General features: G+C 53.9%; 3 protein-coding genes and 1 long non-coding RNA gene across 8 annotated transcripts; 2 read left to right on the top strand and 2 right to left on the bottom strand.

Annotated features, from left to right (window-relative positions):
* Positions 1-849: 849 nt before the first annotated feature.
* LOC134055456 (uncharacterized) lies at positions 850-2407 on the bottom strand. The gene is made up of 2 exons (XR_009934085.1): positions 2374-2407; positions 850-1523 (listed from the first exon to the last, which is right to left on the bottom strand). It is a non-coding gene; the product is annotated as an uncharacterized LOC134055456 (long non-coding RNA).
* Positions 2408-2748: 341 nt separating this feature from the next.
* On the top strand, positions 2749-4663 carry LOC134058215 (protein XNDC1N-like). The gene is made up of 5 exons (XM_062515362.1): positions 2749-2942; positions 3440-3543; positions 3824-3960; positions 4065-4222; positions 4467-4663. The coding sequence occupies exons 2-5, from the start codon at positions 3502-3504 to the stop codon at positions 4655-4657; spliced, it is 528 nt and encodes a 175-aa protein (XP_062371346.1). The 5' UTR covers positions 2749-2942; positions 3440-3501; the 3' UTR covers positions 4658-4663.
* Positions 4664-4798: 135 nt separating this feature from the next.
* On the top strand, positions 4799-20446 carry WDR73 (WD repeat domain 73). 5 transcript variants are annotated; one of them, XM_062515357.1, is made up of 8 exons: positions 14479-14819; positions 14896-14963; positions 15325-15413; positions 16106-16194; positions 17293-17360; positions 18037-18210; positions 19122-19496; positions 20046-20446. In XM_062515357.1, the coding sequence occupies exons 1-8, from the start codon at positions 14779-14781 to the stop codon at positions 20282-20284; spliced, it is 1143 nt and encodes a 380-aa protein (XP_062371341.1). In that variant the 5' UTR covers positions 14479-14778; the 3' UTR covers positions 20285-20446. The 5 variants fall into 5 exon arrangements, with proteins under 5 accessions (XP_062371343.1, XP_062371341.1, XP_062371342.1 ...); XM_062515358.1 differs by having other exon boundaries at positions 18037-18201; XM_062515359.1 differs by lacking the exon at positions 14479-14819 and adding an exon at positions 4799-4878 and having other exon boundaries at positions 14896-15835.
* LOC134058211 (nuclear mitotic apparatus protein 1-like) lies at positions 5105-13537 on the bottom strand. The gene is given in 14 exon segments (XM_062515351.1): positions 5105-5500; positions 5706-5873; positions 5956-6066; positions 6415-6615; positions 6721-6854; positions 6967-7231; positions 7999-8245; positions 8341-8486; positions 8587-8805; positions 8886-8993; positions 9096-9164; positions 10063-10104; positions 12018-12731; positions 13174-13537. Coding segments are annotated over 14 exon segments (2667 nt in total). The 5' UTR covers positions 13381-13537; the 3' UTR covers positions 5105-5464.
* Positions 20447-21245: the final 799 nt, after the last annotated feature.

Genomic DNA, 21245 nt, shown 5'->3' on the forward strand with positions numbered 1-21245 from the left:
ATTGGACAGTTGACTCCTGCATGCAAATGGACTAAAACCTATAAAAATGTGAGATCTCATGACCAAACTCTCTTTTGCTTCCATCTTGGAGCCATATGGGCAAGGGGCCATGACTGTGGCACTGGTACTGCCAGGGTGTGGCCACTGAAGGTCTCTCAATAGATGTCCATTTTATTCCCCTTAATTCTGTGTAGCATCTGTTCCAGCTCCTCTAGGCATCAGCACTGGTGAACCAGCCAGGAGAGGTGAGGCATCTGGAAAACCTCTGGACTGAAGCCCTGCAGCCAGCCCCAGAAAGGCCCAGCAGAGGTCCAGAGATATCAGAGTCAAGAACCCTGAGAATGTTAGTGACCAAATAAAAGGGTATTCTGTTTAGCATCTGGGTTAGGTACTAAGAGGTTTTGTAGATTGTAATTTTGTAGATTGTAAATTTGCTTTGGGGAACCTTAGAGCTCTAAGTAGAGTTGTTTCGCTCTTTATCCGTGGGCAAGAAGGAAAGCCTTCTTAAAGAGTAGATTTAAGTGGTAGTGTTGATAGCCTGAAGGCAAAAGGTGGTGCAGCTGATTAGCTTCTATGCTGTGCCTCTGCGGGTTGTGAGTTCTAAACCCAACTCTCTATGTCTTTTGCTCTTTATTTTTGAGTATCAGAATGGGTTGTGTATCCTCTTGTGAATATAATGGTAGTATTCCAAGAAATAGCCCCTTGGGGTTAATATTGAAAAACTGGGCAAATTTAACCGGGGAAGAGTCTATGCTTTTAAAACCTAAACTTATTAGCTTCTCAGAGAAAATGTGGCCAACGTATGAACTAGATAACGGAGAAACACGGCCTAAATTTGGGAGCTTAGACTGAAAACTGATATCAAGTTTAATATCCCGAATATGCGGAGACAGATTTTTTGAAGAGTTAAAAGAGTATGCCCAGCTTTTTATGGTATTAGCATGTGAGCAGAACCTAGATAAGAACATATATTAGTCTTAAAAGGTAAAAAGAAAGAGCCAACTTTCAGTAGCATATATAACAATCCATAAGAGGTAGAGATGGACCTGGTTGAGCCTACCACAAGGACAAGATCGGTCCTGTCGCTACGGCACCGCTGCAAAGGGGGGCAAGGGGAGGCACGGCTCAGGCGGGACCCTGGTCAGTGAAGGGGAAAGGTGAGCCTTGGCAGCAATGTACACCGCCCCCGCCGCTGTCTCTGGCACCAGCCCCAGGGGTGGGGAAGGGGGGAGGAAATAGCCAGTGTGTGCAGCCCTCCGCACCTCCCCGAGAGGAAGGGCTACGAGGTAACACCTTCGTAAAACCTACGGGGAGTGGCACCTCCTCCGTTCTCAGGCCAGTGAGATGCCATGGCAACTCCGAATGCCAGGCAGCTGCCTCGGAAAATAGCATCGCCAAAGATCACAGACACACAGCCTAGGAGTGACGTCGCTGTAGGTCTTGCATGATGCTTTCTAGGATTGGGGCTAGCCGAGATGGGCTCTTGGCTACGGCAAAGTCAGACAGCTCTTATTCAAATGGTTCTGTGGAGGAAGAAAAGGATGAGATTATTGCTGCCCTAAACAGGCGGAGGAGGGGAAAGATAGCAAGAATAGCCCTCCGAGAATGTAGCTGAATTGCCCACCATAAGAAAGAAAACCAATTTTGCAAGCCCCTTTATAACAAGCAGATGGTAATCACAGGTCGATATATGTGAAAGTTCCATACTCCCCTATAGAGTTAGAGCAGTGGAAAACTACTGTGGGGAAATATAAAGAGAACCCTGATAAAGTGGCAAAAATAGTAGAACGGGCTATAATGTCACAAAACCCTGACTGTGCGGATTTGAACTCTATGTTAGATACATTACTTTAGCCCACTGAGAGACAAATGGTCAATAAAGCCATCAGAACGTCAGTGGAGGGGAGCACAGCCAGTGGACTGCTTCAAGGCACTGTCACTCCTTGAGAAACCTGGGTGGGATCCAAATATACCAGAACATGTGGCGAGGTTAAAACGATATCAAACTCTTGTAGCATACGGGTCAAAACACGGTGTACCTAAAGCTGTAAATTGGTCAGAGCTTTATAAAGTGAGACAAAATTATGATGAGCCACCCACTGATTTTTTAAACAGGTTAAGAGAAACCGCTATCAAATATACTGATCTAGACCCTGAATCAGTTGACGGCAATGGACATCTGGTTTTGTTGATTGTGGGTCAGGTTTCAAATGATATAAGAAGGAAGCTGCAAAAGCTAGAGGGAATCCGAGATATGGATAAACTGCTAGAGGTTGCCTGGAAGGTGTTCCGAGATAGCGCTGAAGCTCCGCAGCCCGTCCCCACCTCCCCTGCCCTACCCGGTTCCCCCTAGTCCGGCCCCGTCCCCCGCACCTCCTCCACCTCACGCTCAACGGGGCCGCCAACCTCCACCTCCAGCACAGCCGCCATCTTGCCCCACCCCCCCCAGCGGCCAACTCCTTCCGCCACCGTCCACCAATCACCGGGCAAGCTGCCGCACCTCGGGCCAATCGCTGGGCGCGGCGCTGCCCCGGCGGCCAATCAGGAGAGGGGGGGAGCGGAACAGCTGCCAGACGCGCCACTTCGGGCGCATACAGCCGGTGAGCTGTCACGGCTGGGCACTGCCTCCTCTTTCTAGGCCCGCAGCGGGGCGCGTAGCCCGCACCGCCAGCACCGGCCGCCTCGCACCGCACCGCCGGCAGTGTCGGTGCTGCTGGGCCGCCGCCCTGTCCCCGCCCGCCCCTTTCCGCCCCCGCCTCGCGCTGTTCCGGAAAGGGCGCAGATGGCTCCTGAGCTCCGCCCGTGCGGGGCCGTGGCGCGGCGTTGCCCGCGGGCCGTGTGTCCCGTCAGGCACCGCGGCGGGCCCGGGCCGGGGACTGAAGCGGAGCGCGGTCGGGAGCGGCGGTCAGGGGTCACGTGACCGGGGCGGCGGGAGATTCGGGGTCGGTGCGATTGGGACCGGGAGTGAATGGAGAGCACTGGGGTGAAGCACTGGGCTGGGAAATGGAGAGGCTGCGGGGCAGAGCCACGGGTTTAATAGGGCTGGGAAAGTGGGGAAGGACTGGGGGACGGGGCTATAGCGATAGCAGAGTAACCCTGGGGCGTTGTTTGTGGGTCTGGGAACCTGGGCCGTGGAGCTGAGGGGAGATGTGGGTAAGGACTTGAGGGCACTCGAGAATAGGGCTGGGCCTTGTGGGCTGGATGTGGATGCCACCCGGGTGGCACAACGGGGTTTGTGGGGTGAGCTGGGGGCACAGGGCTGGCTGTGGGATGGGGGATGGTGAGTTAGGTATGGGGGTTACTGCTGGGACAGTAACCGGGGGGGTGGTGGGGCAGGTCTGAGCGGCACCGAGGCGGTGGGATGGGACTGGGGAGCTGCTGAATGGTTCCAGAGCCAGGAGATGCCCAAGCTCATTAGGCTTTCCTCTCTCCCCACCAGGCACTGGAGGGATGCAAAGGGAAGTTATGTTCTAGCAGAGTGTTGTCTCCATAGGATCCTGAATGGCTCCAGTTAAAATCAGCTATGTGGTGTCCTCCTCCCAGGTGCCTGGGTGTTTCCTCTGGGGGGGCTGGATGTGGGAGTGAACCCTCTGAGTTGCTGGGGTCTCGGGAGAGGTGGCTCAGGGTATGACAGGGTGCAGCACTAGCTCTCCTTGTTAGACTGAAGGGCAACGATTCACATGGTTCTTGCCCTCTCAAAATGGGATGTTGGTCCTGTAAGTTACCAGGGAATTCCATGCTTCTCTGTGTCCAGAACAAGCTGAAGCTGGAGGTGTTTAGGGAGGGGTTGGTGCATGATGCTGTGTCCCTCCTTTGTGTACAGGACCCCAAGTACCCGGCAGAGAACCTGCTGAGTGAGGATGGCGTACGACCCTGGCTTGGCTGCCCCAAGAAGCACAGCAGGCAGCTGAGTGTGGAGCTGCAACTGGAGAGAGCCAGTCCCATTGGATACATTGACATCGACACTTCCCTGTCCCCCAGCCCCATGTAGGAGCCAGGGCTGTGCCTCACAATGGGGTCAGCAGCTCTAAACCCCCTTGCCCCTGTCCTTCTTGCTGCTCCCCAGGGAACTACGGCTGCGCCTTTGTGCAGATTGAGGTTGGACGCTCCTCATGGACCTGTGACCAGCCCTATCTCACCTTGGTGCCCACTGTCACACTGATGACACCAGCTGACTCGAAGCTGGACCAGAATCGCTATGGGGTTCAGATGTTTAAGGAAGGTAAGGATTGATCCAAAGGAGAAAGGCATAGGGAAGAGCTGTGGGCCTGATGGTGGGATGGAGCAGATTAGGGGTGATGGTGATGGAATGGGGCTGGATGTGGCTGATAGGAGGGCAGAAGAGGACAGATAGACCAGGGATCAGGTCAGAGCATATTCCCAGGCTGCCATGAGAAACATCAGGAAGGGTATCAGTTGAAACCAGCAAGCCTGTTGACAACCACATCAACCTTCCCTTTCCACAGGCTGCTTCCTGCTGGATCTGCTCCCCATGCATGCCTCTCAGTGTGGAGAAGACCCCACCACAGCCTGGCCTTTCTTGTCCCCTGATGCCTGGGTGTCCTGCCCCATTTGTCAGCTTCCCTTCAGAGTGACAGAGGTGGAGCAGCATGCCAGCAACTGTGGCGAGACACCAGGGGCCCTGTCCTCACCCTAGGGCCTGCAGTACTCCAAGGAGCAGAGACACTGCAGCCCCAGACATTTGTGACAAGACTGGTATGAGGATGGAGAAGGTGCTTCCACAGCCCCATCGCCAGGTTTGGTGGGGGTTGAAGCACTGTAATTGCAGGAGTTGCTACTAGAGAAGAATGCTTTAAAGGAGAAAAAGAAGAAAGAAATGTGCACTGTGACTGCTTGGTGCTAGAGCAGGGTCTCTGGGTGAGCATCCTGCCTTGGGACACCCTGTGTAGCTCATGGGGACAGTGACAGGACAAGGAGGAGGTCGTGCTATTCCTCCCCTCAGGCCCTGAGAAGGGTTCCAGTGCATGTGGACTGTAGGAGAAGGAAGCCAGGACCCCCAGAGCAAGTGAAAAATACACTTTATTTACAAGTAGAAACATTTAAAAATGCTGCCTCAGCTTCCCTGGGAGGAGCAGGAGCACAGGGCAGGTGGGGGAGTCCCACACACAGGGAACAGGGGTGGTGGCTGCAGGATATCCCTGGGGAGAGCTCAGCCCCTCCAGCTGCAGCCTGGGACCAGCCACTGCACCCCTTTCTGGCCCTCAAACCCTGCACATCCCCTTACCTTGGGTCCCAGAAGGGTTTAGGCTGACAATGGGTGCAGGAAGGGCAAGGGGGCCTTGCCATGCCCAGGGCACCCCCACAGTTGTCAGTGGGATCTGCAAGGCAGTCATGTGGGTGGCTCCACCTGTTCCTCCTCAGTGTTCCTGGGTGAGGTGGAGAAGTGAGGGGGTGCAGGTGGGGGCCAGGGCAGAGCCAGCAACATGTGGGGACTGGGGAAACCTCAGGATGGCTTGTCCTTGCGTGACTGGCGACCGGCCTGGAAAGGACAGAGTGAGAGGAGAAGTTAAGGACCCTGAATGTGCCCAGGGCCCCATGCTGGGACCTGCTGTTGCCATGGCACCCCAAGGACAGCAGGGACTGTCTCCCTTTTCCCATGGCCTGTCTGAACCCAAGGCAGGGGTTGGGCTCGCTGGGGTGAGCATGAGCTCAGAAGTGTGCCCAGGGGGTCAGGCAGGACCTACCTTGCCCTTGGGGGACTTGGCAGTGGCGATGCGGGGTGAGCGGCGGGTGCTGCTGCTGGTGGAGGGCGTGGCAGTGTTCCTCTGGGTGCCTGCCCGGCGCAGCAGGCGCCTCCCCAGCTCCTTGGGGGTGTTGAGGATGCTGAACGCCATCGACTGGCGCCTCTGAGACTGCAGACGAAGGGCAGGACCATTAGCTCAAGGCGGGAGGACTGTTCCCTCCTGATCCCTCTTTTTCCCCTCTGAAGCTTACCTGCATGGCTGGGGCTGGCTGCTCACTCTCTTGACTGACCTGGGAGCCACTCTGCTCTCTAGAGTCCTGAGTGGTCTGGGGCCGTGGGAAGCAGCTGGTTGGCTTCTTGGACTGAAAAACAAGGCAGCAGTTAGTACTGTCATCTGGGGGTAACCCTGCTATTGGGCTGGAAGCAATGAGGGAACTGAGGGGCTGCAGGGAAGGGATGGGAGCGAGGGTAGCACTGCCCAGGGAAGGCAGAAGGTTCAGCCCTTTGCCCGTGGACTGGCCTCCTTGCCAGCACTGGGAGCATCACGAGGCCTAGACACACTGCTGGATGCTCCGAACACTGGGCACTGGGGTCCAGGATCAGTGAGAATGTGTGCCCAACAGGGATGATGGCCACAGCAGCTCCCTCAAAACCTAGAACACTTGCTGTTTCCAGTAGGGTGCTGTGATGGGGGACTGGGCTGAGCTCACCGGGGGGGTGTCCAGGCCCTGGTGGGTCTCCTCTGAGAGGCGCTTCCTCTGCTGCCGGGTAGTGATGCTGCTGGCCTGGGTGCTGCACTGGCTGCTGGTGGTGATGATCTGGGAGGGCAGCATGCTGGCACGTCGCAGCGTCTCTTCTGGGTCCCCCATTTTCACGTCCTCATCCGTAATGGTTCCCAAGGAGGTGGAGGGCTGGGGAGGGGATGTGGGGATGTTGCTGAGGGGCAGTGTCTGTTCCCAGACCCTCTCCCAAGCCCCAGTTCTGGAAAAAGGGCTGCCTCACTTCCCACCCCTTACCTTCTCTAGGGCATAGCTGGTTTTCAGGTGGGGAGGGCGGGCCTGGTTCCGCCGCTGCAGCTCTGCAATGCGGTTCCAGTCATCCAGCTGCTCTGGCTCATCCTGGCACATGCCCAGGTTCAGGGTGTTTCGGCCTAAATCCAAAGCAAGGAATGATGAGGGGTGTCCCAGGTAAGACCTGATTCCCCCAAGCCAGGGCAGAACCCCGCAGGCAGCAGTCCAAGTGCCTACCCTGCCCACACACACCGAGGCTGGAGCTGCTGGTCTGCCGTGAGCGCAGGGAGCTACGGGTGACCGGCCGGTACCCAGGGAGGCCCAACAGTCCTGAATTGCCAGGGCTCTTCTCTGGGGAAGTTTCCAGCTCCGCAAGAGTTTCCTGGGAAGGGGAGCTGGTGAGGGAACGGGTGGAGACACCTGAGCGCAGACGGCCCTTGACAGGGGAGGAAGTTTTTGTGGACTGAGCCAATGGGATGTTCTTGACGCAGACCAGTTCCTCAGACTCTGACTGTTTCTGGGAGAGAAAAATCCACACATAAGGGGAATCACAGATGGGTTTAAGATGAAAAGATCATAGAAATCATCTCCTTCTACCCCTGCCCCCACCCCCCCCCCACCCCCCCCCCCCCCAACCCCTTTCTCTTGGCTGGGACGCATTCCACTAAACCAGGTTACTGGAAGCCCCATCCAGCCTGGGGTAGGATAGGGCAGTCACAGCTTCTCTGGGCAACCTGTGCCAAGGCCTTGCCACCATCACTGGGAAGAACGTCTTCCCAATATCCCATCTAACCCTGCCCTCTGTCACTTTGAAGTCATTCCCCCTTGTCCTGTCACTCCAGGCCTTTGTCCAAAGTCCAGGTCTCTTGGAGCCTCTTTAGACACTGGCATGGGCTCTAAGGTCTCCCTGGAGCCTTCTCTTTTCCAGGGTGAACACCCCCCACTCTCTGAGCCTGTCTTCAGAGCAGAGGGACTTCAGCCCTTGGAGAGCTTCTGTGACCTCCTCTGTCCTCACTCCAGTAGCTTCATGTTGTTCTGATGTTGGGGTCCCAGAGCTGGAAGCAGCTCTGCAGGTGGGGGTCTCACCAGAGTGGAGCAGAGGGGCAGAATCCCCAACTTGCCCTGCTTCCCACTGTGCTGAGGATCAGCCAAGGACACGGCTGGACTTTAGGCTGCCAGTGCACAGTGACAGATCATGCTCAGCTTTTCAGTTCCCAGCATGCCGGGTCCCTCTGCGGTTCTGCTCCTAATCCGTGCATTCCCCAGCAGGGCCCCCCTGCTCACATCTGTCATGGTGATGTTGATGGTAGTGCGGCGCCGGGCTGAGCGGGTCTTGCACCCGGAGTCGAGCGAGAAGTCACTCGGGAAGAAGTTGGCACTGCTCTTCAGCTGCGATGGCGTCTCATAGAGGGGTGGGGTAAGGTAGAGACTCTCCATGGATGACTTCATCTTGGGCAGCTGCTGAGACAGCAGTGACTCTTCACTACCTGATGGCACCACTGAGACATCCAGCTGAGAGCTGGTAGCCTTCCTGTAGAGACAGGGGATGAGGATAGCATTAGCAGGCTTACTAGGTCATCAGGAACAGTGGATTTTTGGGGTGCTGGAAGCAGATTGATCTGGTACCTGGTGGAGCTGAGCAGCTGTGCCTCATCAAGGTTATCAGTGCTCTGGTCGACCACACTCTGACAGGAAGTCTCTGGTCCGTTTGCTATGGCAGTCATCACCTGGAACTTGCTGGGTTCCCACACCTGTCATTTGAGAACCTCCACCTGAATGGGAAGCAGGGAGGAATGGATGGATCTATCTGCCAAGTGAGGTGGTAATGAATATGAAGATAAGGAGGGTGAAGTTCCATTATGCCCTTCCCACCTGAGCTTCCAGTCTGTGGATCTGACTGATAAGATTATTGCAGCTCATCTCAGACTCCTTGGCCTGCAGGATATTCTGCTGTAGGTCCTTGGCCAGCCTCTCTGATTTGCTCTGAAGCTCTATGTTTACTTTCTGCATGTGCTCCATGGCTTTCAGCTTCTCTGATAGCTCCTGGTTCTGCTGCTTCTTGGCATCATAATGACTTTTTGCCTTCTCCATATAGGTGATAAAGTAGAGGAATCCTGTCAAGCTTTCCAGCAGTGTCAGGGACAGCAGGGCCATGCTAGCCCCCAGCATACCTGCCCTTTGTAGTGCTCGGCTGTCTGCTCCTGGGTGAGCTGCACCTGCAGCTCTGCCACCTTCTCCTGATGGCTGGTGACCACTGCCTGCAGCTCCCCTTCCAGTGCCTATGGGCAAGGAAGAGACTGGCTCAGAGGCAACCCAGGAAAGCCCCCTGGCAGCACTAACAGCTCCAGGGCTCATCCCCCAGGTTTTTGGTCCCTCTTTACCTTAATTCTCTGCTGCTGGGTACAGGTGGCCTTCTCATGCTGAGTCAGCTTTTTATTCAGCTCCTCCATCTGGAAGAACATGGCTTGGTGAGACCAGCTCCAGACACAAAACTACCATCTTCCTGTGGAAGAGCACATGCCCTCCTCTCTAGACAGCTCTCAGGCACAACAAAGAAATTTCCTGCCACAAGGTGACCATTCAGCACCCCCCACTGCCAAGGAAGATCCCAGGACATGGCAAGGTGACAGTCACCCCATGCTAGTCCTTACAGCAAGGCTGGTTGGAACTACCCAAGTGTAAGGAGCAGCCATGTGCTGGAAGCAAAGCCTGTGATAAGCTCCCAGTGCCCCCTTCTTCCCGGTGCAACCTGGAGTCCCACAGGTCTTGACACAGGTGTGGAATTACTGCTGCAAGTTCTGGCCTGACCATGCTCTCCCTGCTCCAGGGGATGCTTGAGGAGTCTCCAGCTGCCTGGACATAGCCACAAGGCCTCTGCAGAGTCCTGGTCACCTCTGGCTGGAAATGGGGCTTTTCCAGCATTGCTTCCCAAGTGCTAACTCCCCCCACATCTGAAATCAGTGCTGCTCTAGCCCCATCTGGACCATGCTGTCTGAGCACAGCTGTTCCTACCAGTTGTGCCAGGAGCTGGGCCTTGGTTAAAAGCGGGGGGAAGCCATCACAGCACTGGCAGTGCCACACTGAGGAGCCCTGGATGCTCCTGGCTGCCATGGGGCATGCCAGAAGCCATGCCAAGCTGCAGGCACCAATGTGAGGGGGCAGGTGGCAGGACAGGACCCCTGTTGCTACCCCTGGAGGGGAAGGTGCTCAGAGACTGGGAGCCAAGTGCCCCGTGGCAGGGTCCATACTGTGAACAGCTCACAAGAGGAGAGGGTGGCTCCAGTGGGAAGTGACAAGCAGGGAGGGCTTTGCACTGTCACTAAGCAGCCAGCACTTGGTGTGTGTTACCTGCTTAGTTTGGTCCTTCTGGATTATCTCCAGCTGCTCCACCTCCAAGCACAAAAGGCAGAGGTGAGTACACAGGTGGCACAGACAGTTTTTCACAGAATCATGGTATCATTTAGGTTGAACAAGCCCTCTAAAATTGAGTCCAACCATTCTCCCATCACTTTGGTAAGACCACCACTAATCCATGTCCCCAAGTGCCACGTCCTCATGTCTGTTAAATCCCCCCAGGGATAGGGACTACCACTGTCCTGTGCAGACTGCCTTGGCTGGACAAACCTTTCAGGGAAGGAATTGTTTCCTAATATCCAACCTAAGCCTCCCCAGGCACAACTTGAAACCATTTCCTATTTTCATGTCGCTTGTTAACTGGTAGAACAAATGTCTTGGTTTGAAAGACAGGTATTTGCTAAGAAAGGCAGAAGCCTCTCTCTGAAATGGAGAGTGTAATCCCCCCTCCCTCCAAATTATTATAGTTTTGGAATTAAGGGGACTTTCAGGCAAAGATAAGGGGATAGGCATAACAATTCTTTACTAATATATGTAACAACACAAACAAAAAAAATAACAACGATGAAATTAACAACAGAACAGTAACTCCGTCCCAGTTCTTTTTTGGCTGCAGGCACCCTCTCCCTGTTCTGTAGTGTACCGGTGGTGGGGACAGGTCCCACACAGGTGCAGGAGAGCTGGGGGGGTGATGGCAGCGGTGTCCCACGTGGGAGAGGGATGGAGGAGAGACCCCTCCACTCACGGTGTGTCGGTGGTGATGCTCAGCAGGGTGCCTGGAGGTGGCAGGCTGAAGCGAGAAGGCAGCAGTGCAGGGTCTGGCAGCAGTGCAGGGTCTGACAGCAGCGAGGGTGGCTCCCGGCGCTGGAATAGCAGGGATGGGGGAGCAGCGGTGGCGGTCCTATTCCTCCAACTCCACGGGCAAAATGGGGCAAGCCAATGCCTTCTGTCTCCTCTTCTGGCTTTTTGGATATCATGGGTTTTCCCCCTTCCCCCTGCCACTAGGACCTAGTCAACAGGTATTTTAGCATGACAATGGGGAAAATTCCACAGAGGGAAAAGAGAAAACCAACCTCCAGCAACAAGTTACCTGGGAAACCCCCATCTGGCTGTACCCTCTTTTCAGGGAACTGTTTCACCCTTTCAGGGGACAGACGGTCCCCCCAAGCCTGCTTTTCTCCAGGCTTAGCCCCCCAACTCCTTTAGCTGATGTTCATCAGACTGGTGCTCCAGCTCATTCCCCAGCTTTGCTGCCCTTCTCTGGAAACACTCCAGCACTTCAATGTGACAGTCCCTTTCACACCTAAGAATGTGTCCCATACCCCCAGGCCCTGTGCTGAGCAGGACACGAATTCAGGGGTGTGCAGAAGGCTGAACACACCCCTTTTCCAGGAGGGCTCTCCAGCCCACAGCCCTCCTGCTGGGAGCAGGACACCTATGTTATAAATGAGAAACAAAGTCTCGATATTTAGCAAAATTTAGATAGCTTTATTTGCTATAGAGTGAGCAAGCAGCCCTGGGGAACATGAGGGGTCGCAGCCTACTGCACGCTCGGTCGAACCTTGGTTTGCAGCTCCGTTTTATAATATGGTTTTCCTTGTAGTCTCCGGACACTTTGTCAAGCAGCCATGTGGTCTTGGTAGATAAGGAACAGTAGACATGGGGGGTCTGGTCTTAACAGATAGGTTGCGATTGATTACACCAAGGCAGGAGATCTAATACTGCAAAATCTTTCAGGCCGTGGGAAACCCCCGTTTTACAAACTTGTATCAAATACAATTTACTAAAAAACAATATTCATAACAGAGGGATTTAAAAAGAATGATTTAATAATATATATTTTTCTCTGTCTAATGTCCATGCTTCATTTCAGACCTAAATATTCTGGTTTATACAAATCCCAATACTTTTATGATTAACATGAATATTTTATCAATTATCACCCCTACCTGAGTTGTCAGTCTTTGATTCTCTTCCAGGAGTTCGTTCCTCTCTTCCAGGGATGCCACTTTGCTGCTCTCATACTCCTTACTCATGTCCTCCAGCTTCTGTACTGCCTCCTTAGCCTCCTGCCTGCTGCTGGTCACCAGCTTCTCAGACGCTGCCCGCAGCTGCTCCAGCTCCTGCATGTGCCGCTCCCTGGCCTGGCTCAGTTCCGCCTCAAGCTGCTGCTGCCCTTGGCTGCGGCTCTTGCTGAGCCCCTGGTTCTCCTCGGCCAGCCGAGCGTTGGCCTGTTGCAGCCCTGCCAGCTGTGCCCCCACCTCTGCTGCTTTAGTCTGCAGCCGCTGAATGGCCCGGTCCCGTTCTGCCAGCTGCTCCCGCAGCGATGGCACCTCAGCCACCTGCAGCTTGGCCTGAGCCAGCTCGGCTTGCAGCGTGGACGTGGCTTTTGCTCTCTGCTCCAGGTCCCGGCGGTGCTGGCTTTCCAGGGAGGCACGCTCAGCCTGAGCGCTGTCGAGCTTCTGCTGCAGGGCAGCCAGGAGCTGCTCCTTCTGGAGGCACTTGTCCTGGCAGACCTTTGCCTCCTGCCGCAGCTCATCCTCCCGCTCGCTCTGGCAATGGCGGTCCCTCTTCAGGGCCTCGATGGTCATCCGCTGCTTCTCCATCTCTTCCTGGCACCGCTGCACCTCCACCTTCATCAGTAAGGCTCCACAATCAGGCGACTACAAATATGCACTCCTTAGGTGTTACTCAAGCTGTAGCCAACATGCTCACCAGAGCCCCATCTGCTGCATCCCACTGGGAGCTGCCCAGTGCCTGCCTTCCCTCCCATCACACCCCCAGCCACCTTGCTTTCCTCTCAGCCTCGTGCCACTCTGCTCCCTTGGACCAAATACCTTTTTCTCACCATGCAGGAGATGTTCTCTTCACAACCAATTCATGCTGTGGGAGGCTGGGGGAGCCACCAGTTCCCTGGGAGCAGTATTTGCAAATTCAGCCCAAAAGGGACTCTCCCAAAGTGCTCAGTCCCACATCCCCTATCCAGCAGCAGAGAGCAGCAGGCTCTGCCCCATGTGGCTTTGCCATGCATCTCCTGACACCTGCTGCTCTCTCCAACTGGAATAGTTTACCATTCAAGCCCTTGCTGTAGGAGCCCCAGTGTACCTTCAAAATGTTACCCATGACTTCTCCCTTCTCCTGGGTGCTGCACTCCTCCAGCTTGGCCAGCTGGTCCTCCAGCATAGAAATCTTTCCCTGTAGAATTTCGATTTTCTCTTCTGAGCATTTCTGGGGACAGAGATGGGACTCAGCATGGTGCAAGACAGAAGAGCCAACCAAGGAGAGGCAAAGCTCAGTCAGTACTGATACCATGCTTTTCCAGCAGCTTTGTCTCTCCCCACTGCAAGGACAGCAGCCTGCCCCACCATAGGAAACCCTTCCTAGGAACAGGGAGAGGCTTTCCACAGGAACTGACAGTTACACAGCTTCTCCCCGTGTGCTGGCACAATGGGCAGGAGGCCCCTGCACCCTGCTTGCAGTTGGCATGTCCCCCAGCTAGGGGAGGGGGGCATGGGGGAGCTACAGAGCAGAATAGACATAAGCAATATTTGTGCTTTGCAGAAGCCCAACTGCTCCAAACTGAGAGCAGAGGCAACTGTGGGACTCCAGCCACACCCCTGAAAAGGGAAATAAGTGAGGAAAGGACAGAAAGACATGGCACTTCCAGTGGAGGCTGGGCAGCCTTCCTGAGTAAACAATGGCACAGGGACAGAGCAAAGATCAGGACATAGTGTGACAGGTGATTTCAAGTGGGTGACGAAGCCCAGTAAATAGGATCAAAGTAAAGGCCTGGGAAAGGGGCTGGAGTCAAGAGTTCCAGGATCACCCTGGAAGCTTCCCCTTTTCCAGGGCACGTGGGCAGAATTCCCTTTTCACGTAACAGGAAACCTGCTCCCATGCAGGGTTTGGATTAAGAGTGGGCTGTTAGATCAGGCTGCATGGTTTGGGACTGGATCCATGCCCACTGCAATAAAAATGGGCTGCAGGCCATAACTGCCCTGAGGGCATGGGTAGCATCATGGTAGCACAGCCGTGTCATGGACTGATCCCACAGCATGGGCAGCAAGGCAGGAGGGGATTCTGCCTCCAGCTATGGGGTCCCAAGTATCAAAAGGATGTGGAGCTGCTGGAGCAAGTCCACAGGAGATGATGCTCCATGGGCTGCTGGAGCCCCTTGCTCTGGAGACTGGCTGGGAGAGACCTGGCAGTGTTCAGCCTGGAGTACAGAAGGCTCCAGGGACACCTCAGAGCATCTTCCAGCACCTAAAGGAGGCTCCAGAACACCTGGAGAGAGACTTTGGACAAAAGTCTGGAGTGACAAGACAAGAATGACTGGCCTCCCAGTGACAGAGAACAGGGTTAGATCAGATATTGGCTTATCAGAAGTTCTCCTTGAGAGGGAAGGGTGGTGAGACCCTGGCACAGGTTTCCCCAGAGAAGCTGTGGCTGCCCCATCCCTGGAAGCGCTCAAGACCAGGTTGGATGGGGTTTGGAGTAACCTGGTCAAGTGGAAGGTGTCCACTCCCCATGCAAGAGGACTGGAGCTAGGTAAACTTTGACGTCCCTGCCATCCCAGCCCACTCCGCCACTCGGGCCTGCCGCACCGTCACAGGCCACTATTTCATTCATGGCGCCGCCTCAGCCCCGGTGACGTCACTGCCGCGCGTCGACGCGAGGCGTCAGGCGCGCGCCGGGCGGGCGGACGTTGCCATGGAGGCGGCGGACGAGTGGCTGCTGCAGTCGCTGCGACTGTGAGGGACCCCCGGACCCCCGGCATCCGGCACTGACCCGGGCACCGCCGGCCTCATACCCGTCCTCTCCCCGCAGGTACCGCGATCTTCACACCTTCGAGCTCCAGGCGCCCACCCGCCTCATCGAATGGGCCCGCGGGAGCCGTGAGTGCGAGGCGGGGTGTGCTGAGGGGAGGAGAGGCACCGGGCTGGGGTCTGGCGGTGTGGGGTGGCTGTGCCTAGCCGGAGGAAAGAAGGAGACCCAGGGGCCGGGCCGGGAGAAGGGGGAAAAGAGGCTGTGGGTTTGGGCCAGTCTGGGGTCCCGGAGGGGAGGCCAGGGTGCAGGGTCAGGACGCCAAAAGTGGATCTTAATTGGCTGGAGCTGTTCCGGGTTCAGCTTGGGCTCGAGCTCAGGGTGTGGGGGTTCATGGACTGTGCGGTAACTCGGGTTTGTCTCAGGGAGGGCGGGCTGGGCAGGGGGGCAGCCCTCACCGTGTTCCTGGCTGTTCATGCCCACCCCACAAAGGTGTCTGTGTAGCTGGGTATGGACAGTCTGATGGGAACGAGATCCTGCAGCTGATCCCACCACCAACGATGCTGACAAAGGAGACCCAGGTGGGTGTTGCAGTCAGAGTGGCACCAGACCTCTCTGACCTCCTTGGCCTGATATTTTCAGAGATCAGGCCAGGGCTTGGTGGCCTTCATGAGCTGTTACCTGTTGCTGTGACAAGGGACCTGGCAATGGCCAGGGACTGAGCAGCTTTGGTTGAAAGGTAAAGCACATAAGTCACCTGTTTGTTGTCCAGTCGTGTTATCATGCAGCTGCTCTGCAGACTGCTTGGGTTGTGGACACTTCATCTCCAGGTATGTGAATGAAAGCATTTCATGGGAAAAGAGGACAGATGAGGTCAGCAAGCCAAATGAAGAAGGGGCTTGCTGAGCAGCCCAGGCCTGGGGGACCATTCTGCAGAGCACCAAGGTTGGCCCTTGGGTGGATGATCTCCGTGCTAGAGTATAAGGTGGAGTTTAGTCACTGGGTAAGTATAAAGCTCCTGAACCAGATGTGCACAGATGACAACAAACACAGGCAGAGCTCTTGGCAGCAGCTTTCTCCAGATTTTTGTCCCCTCTGACTATTTTGGGATCCTTCAGTCCTTATCTCCTGTTGAAAAAGGCAGTTCTGGACAGGGAAGAGCTATACCAAGAAAGAGTTTGCCTCATGTCTCTGTCATTTTTTTTTTTTTGTGATAACTCAGCACAAGTTGTGCACCACTGTGTGAAGAAATGGCTTTGCCTCTGATTTCTAGGGCCTGTGTCCAGAGAGAGATTTCAAGGTAGAATGTGGTGGATTTTCAGAGCGCCCAGTGTACAGCCTGAAATATGTGCCGGACACCAGGTATGGCCACAAGGTCCTTCCCAGGGTGTATTGGAGATGGAGAGGGGACTTATCCATTGAGAGCAAACTCCTTTTCCTTGCATTCTTCCCAACTCAGCTAGTCAATCCTGCCAGCTCTGAGACCAGTGTGAGTCTGGGCCAGTGACATACCACGAACTGCTGATGTTGCTGCTCCCTACCCCACTTCTGAGCAGCAAGAGCCTGTAGAGTTTTCCTGCTCTTCTCTTCCTTATGCATTTGGCACTGTTTGGAGGTACTCAGCAGCAGAGTAGGACAGTGGTGGCTGGTGCCACTGCTCTGTGAGACCCTGTGCGTGCAGGTTCAGAAGCTTTTTTTCCTGCTCTGGATTTAGACCAAACAAACACCTCTGGCTGATTTATATCTCATGTTCAGTCTCTCTTCCTATGCAAGTCCCCATTGACTACTTTGGGGCTGTCTGTTTCATTCTTAGTCTAGTCCTTCTGGAAAATGTGATAATTAAATCACAGAATCATGGAATCGTTTAGGTTGAAAAAGCCCTCTGATACCATTGATTCTAACCATTCCCCTATCATTGCCAAGCCCACCACATGTCCCAAAGTGCCACACACAGCTTCTAAATCCCTCAAGGGATGGTGACTCCACTCCTGCCCTGGGCAGTCTGTGCCAAGGCTGGACAACACTTTCAGGGAAGGATTTTCCCAATATCCAACCTAAACATCTATCTCCTGGTGCAACTTGAGGCCATTTCCTCTTGTCCTGTCCCTTGTTCCTTGGGAGCAGAGCCCAATCCCCCACCTGGCTGCACCCTCCTGTCAGGAGTTGTAGAGAGCAAAAATATGCCTGCTGAGCCTCCCCAGATCCCTCAGCCACTCCTCATCAGAGCCTCATAAAATATCCTCATAAATGCTGTTGCCTTGGACTGTGTTTGCATTGGCTGTGTGGAGCATCCCTGCATGAAGAGTTCTGGGATTATGGTCATTCTAGCCACCACTCTGCTCCAAGCAAAATCCCTGCTTACAGGAGCAGCAGACCAATTTGTCCCAGGCTGTTGAACACAAGGCAACATGTTCTCTGCTCCTCAGGAGACTCTTTTGTGACACTCTTCTGTTTTCTCAGCTTACTGGTAACCAGTGGCCCACCCGACAGCTCCCTCCAGGTCTGGCAGGTGTCAGCAGAGAACTCTGGTAAGGGTTTCTGAGCTCAAGCAGTTTCTCAATGCAGTTGTTGCATCTCACATCTCTAACTTTCCCTTCTTCCTGTGTGTCAGAAGAGGAGAGGAGTGCCACTTCCATGTCCTGAGTGACCACCCTTGTGTGGCACAGGCTGGAGAAGAGCACAAGACAAGGGTCTACACCAGTTTTGGTGGTTTGGACTTAACAGCTCAAATCTTGTCAGAGAGTTAGTATGTTTAGGCCTGTCACACTAGCATTGTACTGCATGGTGTTGGCACAGTCCCCTTAGTAACTCCAATGGTTAGAAATAAAGCTCCATCCATTGTATTTTGGGATTTACTGTGATCCAACTTATTTGTCAAAAAGGATCACAGTTGTTGAGGCTGCTACTGGGGAATACTTGCAAATCACCAGAAAGGAAGTGCAAAAGAAGAAGAAAGCTTTTTTATTGAACATAAACATCTAGTTTCACAAATTTTCATTTGTTTAGCTCGGCATTTTGCCAGTCCTCGCTGGATGGGTTGGAAAGGGTTTTTTTCCCAGAAGAGAGGTTAGATTATTAGATTTCTTTTTGGTTTTGTAGGTCAGTTTTACCTTTGTGAGGTATTGTGAAGCAGTTTAATTGTATGGATTGCTTGGTTCTTAATATGTTTTACATCTGTTTCTGTCTTCTGTCTCATCTTAATAGATGTTATTAAATCTGTAAGCACCATAGCAACAGAAAATGGCACTGGGCTATCCTGGGCTAAAATTGCCACCATTTCAGCCAGAGCCCCATGGGTCCTTCATGGCTCAAGACTTGACAAAGTTCAAATTACAGAGGTTGAATCAAGGAAAAATGTCTACACAGCAGGTATTCAAGGCAAGCCTAATATCCTAATGTCTTTCTTTCTTTTTTTTTTTCTTTTTTTTTTTATCCCCAAAAAGGTGGAGTTTGGGTAAAGCAATGCTAACTGCTTGAGTAGCAAACATTTCACTGAGCAGGTACTTCTGGACATGTGCAAGTGGTTATAAAGATATTTGCCACAAGTATAATGTCTTGAGGAAAGAGGTGACAATGGTCAGTCCCCACAGAGCTCATCGCTGGGGAGAGAAGAGGGGATGCGTGTGTCTAGTGGCAGTATCACAGCACTGAGGAAAAGGAAGGTCTGTTTGTCACTGTCCCTGTGCCACAGGGACTCACAGAATCTTGGAGTGGTTTGGCTCAGAAGAGACATTTAAAGCTCATCTCATTCCAATTCCCTGCCGTGAGCAGAGACATATTCCACTAGATGAGATTGCTCCAAGCCCTGACCAACTTGCAGGCATGAGGTAGCCACAGCTTCTCTGGACAACCTTGTCAGGGCCTTGCCACCTTCACAGACAAGAATTTCTGCCAAATACCCCATTTAACCCTGCCTTCTGTCAGTGTGAACCCACACCTCCAGGTCCCGTCACTCCAGGCCCTTGCCCAAAGTTCCTCTCCATATCTCTTGGAGCTCCATTAGGCACTGGAAGGGAGTCCTCTTCTTTCTGGAGCCTTCTCTTCTCCAGGCTGAACACCCCAAGCTCTCCCATCCTGTCGCAAGGGCAGAAGGGCTGTAGCCCTCAGAGCCTTTCCATGGCCTCCTCTGGATTCATTCCAGCAGTTCCACATCTTTCTGATGCTGGAGGCTCTGGAGCTGGACAAATTACTTCTGAATATACATCCTGCTTTCTTTCTCAGGCAATACTGCATCACAGAAATCCTGAAAATGCTCCTCATTAGACCTGAGACCTGCCTCTCTTTTCCAGCTTCCAGAGGCAGTGAGGAGCTGAGCAACCTGGCCTTCCTGGACTGCAACATGCTGCTTCTGTGCTGTGCCACAGGCCGGCTGTGCCTGGCCGACATCCGGCAGCCGCAGAGTCTCCTGGAGGCCGTGTCAGTGCCCTCGGCGCCATGCAGTGAGCAGTGGTGCATGGGCACCAGGCATGGAGCTCAGGGCTTGGAGCCAAGCTCCCAGCTCGTGGCTCGCCTCTCGAGCAGGGGGCTCCTAACCCTGACAGACCTCAGGAATACCTCTGAGCTCTTGGCCTTGGCAAAGGCCAGAGTTCCCTCTCCTGGCTCAGGTGCAGAGTTCCTGTGTGTCTCCTGGGCTCCTGCTCTGGAAGGCTACCTTGCCATTTCAGGTAGGTGCTTAGGGCAGAGATCTCCTTTTCTGGGTGCTTTTTTGATTTATATTTTTATCAAGGCCCAGTTCACTCCACTTAAAACTCCCAGTGACAGGGTGGGTTTTCAGAGCTGCCTCTGGAGCCAGCAGAGATGCCAGCTAATTGTCCTCTGCAGCTGCCGGAAGGGGCCTGGGCGGATTCTGGAAGATGCCTGCTGCCCTTCTGTGAGATCAAAGGCCCCAAGCTGACCACAAGCACTGCCCTGATAGTGCCAGTGACAGCCTGGCTGCAAGCTACAGCATTGATAATGTGAGCTGGGCAGTAAGGCTGCCTCTTGACCAGACCCTGCATGTTCATAACCATGAATCTACAAACTGTAGGGATCTAGTCTGGGCTCTCTGTAGCAGCTATTTCCTTGAGACACTCTCCTTGGAGGCAGAGTTGCTCTCCTCACAGGTTTCTAGTCTGGGCCATTTTTCCTTGCTCCTGTTGGGAGGTGAGCCTGAGCCCAGCTGGACTAGAGCAAAGCAATTAATTTCTGCACTCTCTAATTCCCTTTTATCCAAGGTTTTGATGGCAACGTGCATGTGTATGACACGCAGAGCTGGGACAGCTCTGGCAGGGAAGCAGAGCCCATCTTCGTTCACAAAGGCCACACATTTGGCGGAGCAGGTGGCAGTGAGGACCCTCCCCTGGTCACTGTGCACACGTGGCATCTGCAGAAACCCAGAACTTTGTTGTCAGCAGCGAGTGATGGTTCCTTGCACGTCTGGGACTGGGTTCAGCCTTGTGGGAAGTGTGGGTAGGTGGTGTTTTGGTGAGATGGGGCATTTCCTGCCTCTGCACTAGTTTGCATGGGCTGCAGTGTGTGTTTGCTTGCAGATACTGTTTGGAGACTTTTCAGTGAGCAGAACAACTGTAAAATTTCTATTTTAATAATAGTAAAAATTTTGGCTATGTTACTTGTTCTCCTGTGTAACAGCCTTCAGATGAGAGCTGTGCCTGTGGTTCTAACTGTGGCTGCTGGCAGAGAACATGCTGCTGTTGTTTGATCATAGGCTTGTGTCATGTCTGCAGAAAGGGAGAGGAACAAAAAGGAGAGAGATTTGACAAGGACCTGGAGTGACAGGACAAGGAATGGCTTCACACTGCCAGAGGGCAGGGTTTTTGGGATACTGGGAAGAAATTCTTCCCTGTGAGGGTGGGGAAGCTCTGACACAGCTTGCTCAGAGAAGCTGCTGCTGCCTCATCCCTGGATGTCCAAGGCCAGGCTGAATGGATATTTCAGCAGCCTGATCTAGTGGAAGGTGTCCCTGCCCATGGCAGGGAGCTGGAACTGGATGAGCTTTGAGGTCCCTTCCAAACTAAACCATTCTCTGATTTCATGAAAAGAAACAGGAGTTTGAGGAAACAGGCTCTTCTGTGGGATATTTACACACTGTATTCCAGGCCCAGAGCACCAAGGGGAGGGGAAGCTGCACCCACTGAAGGGTGTTGGGGTATTTCAGAAGCAGTGACCTCCGCTCCGGAAGTTTCAGTGTGACCACTTGTGTTCCTGCTTGCAGCCTTCAAAAGGAACAGTAACAACATTTTTACCCCCCAGCCTACTCCAAACTCTGCCCCTCCCCCTCTAGATGCTACAGCACATGGTCTGGGACAAAGCATTGGTGTCTGGCTCTTTTCCCACCAACTGCATGTTTAGATTTCATGGAACTGATGTGATTTCCTGGGTTGAGGAAGCAGGTGATGACTCCTGCAACACCCACA

Source organism: Cinclus cinclus, chromosome 2 (assembly GCF_963662255.1).
Source record: "Cinclus cinclus chromosome 2, bCinCin1.1, whole genome shotgun sequence".
Taxonomy (NCBI): domain Eukaryota; kingdom Metazoa; phylum Chordata; class Aves; order Passeriformes; family Cinclidae; genus Cinclus; species Cinclus cinclus.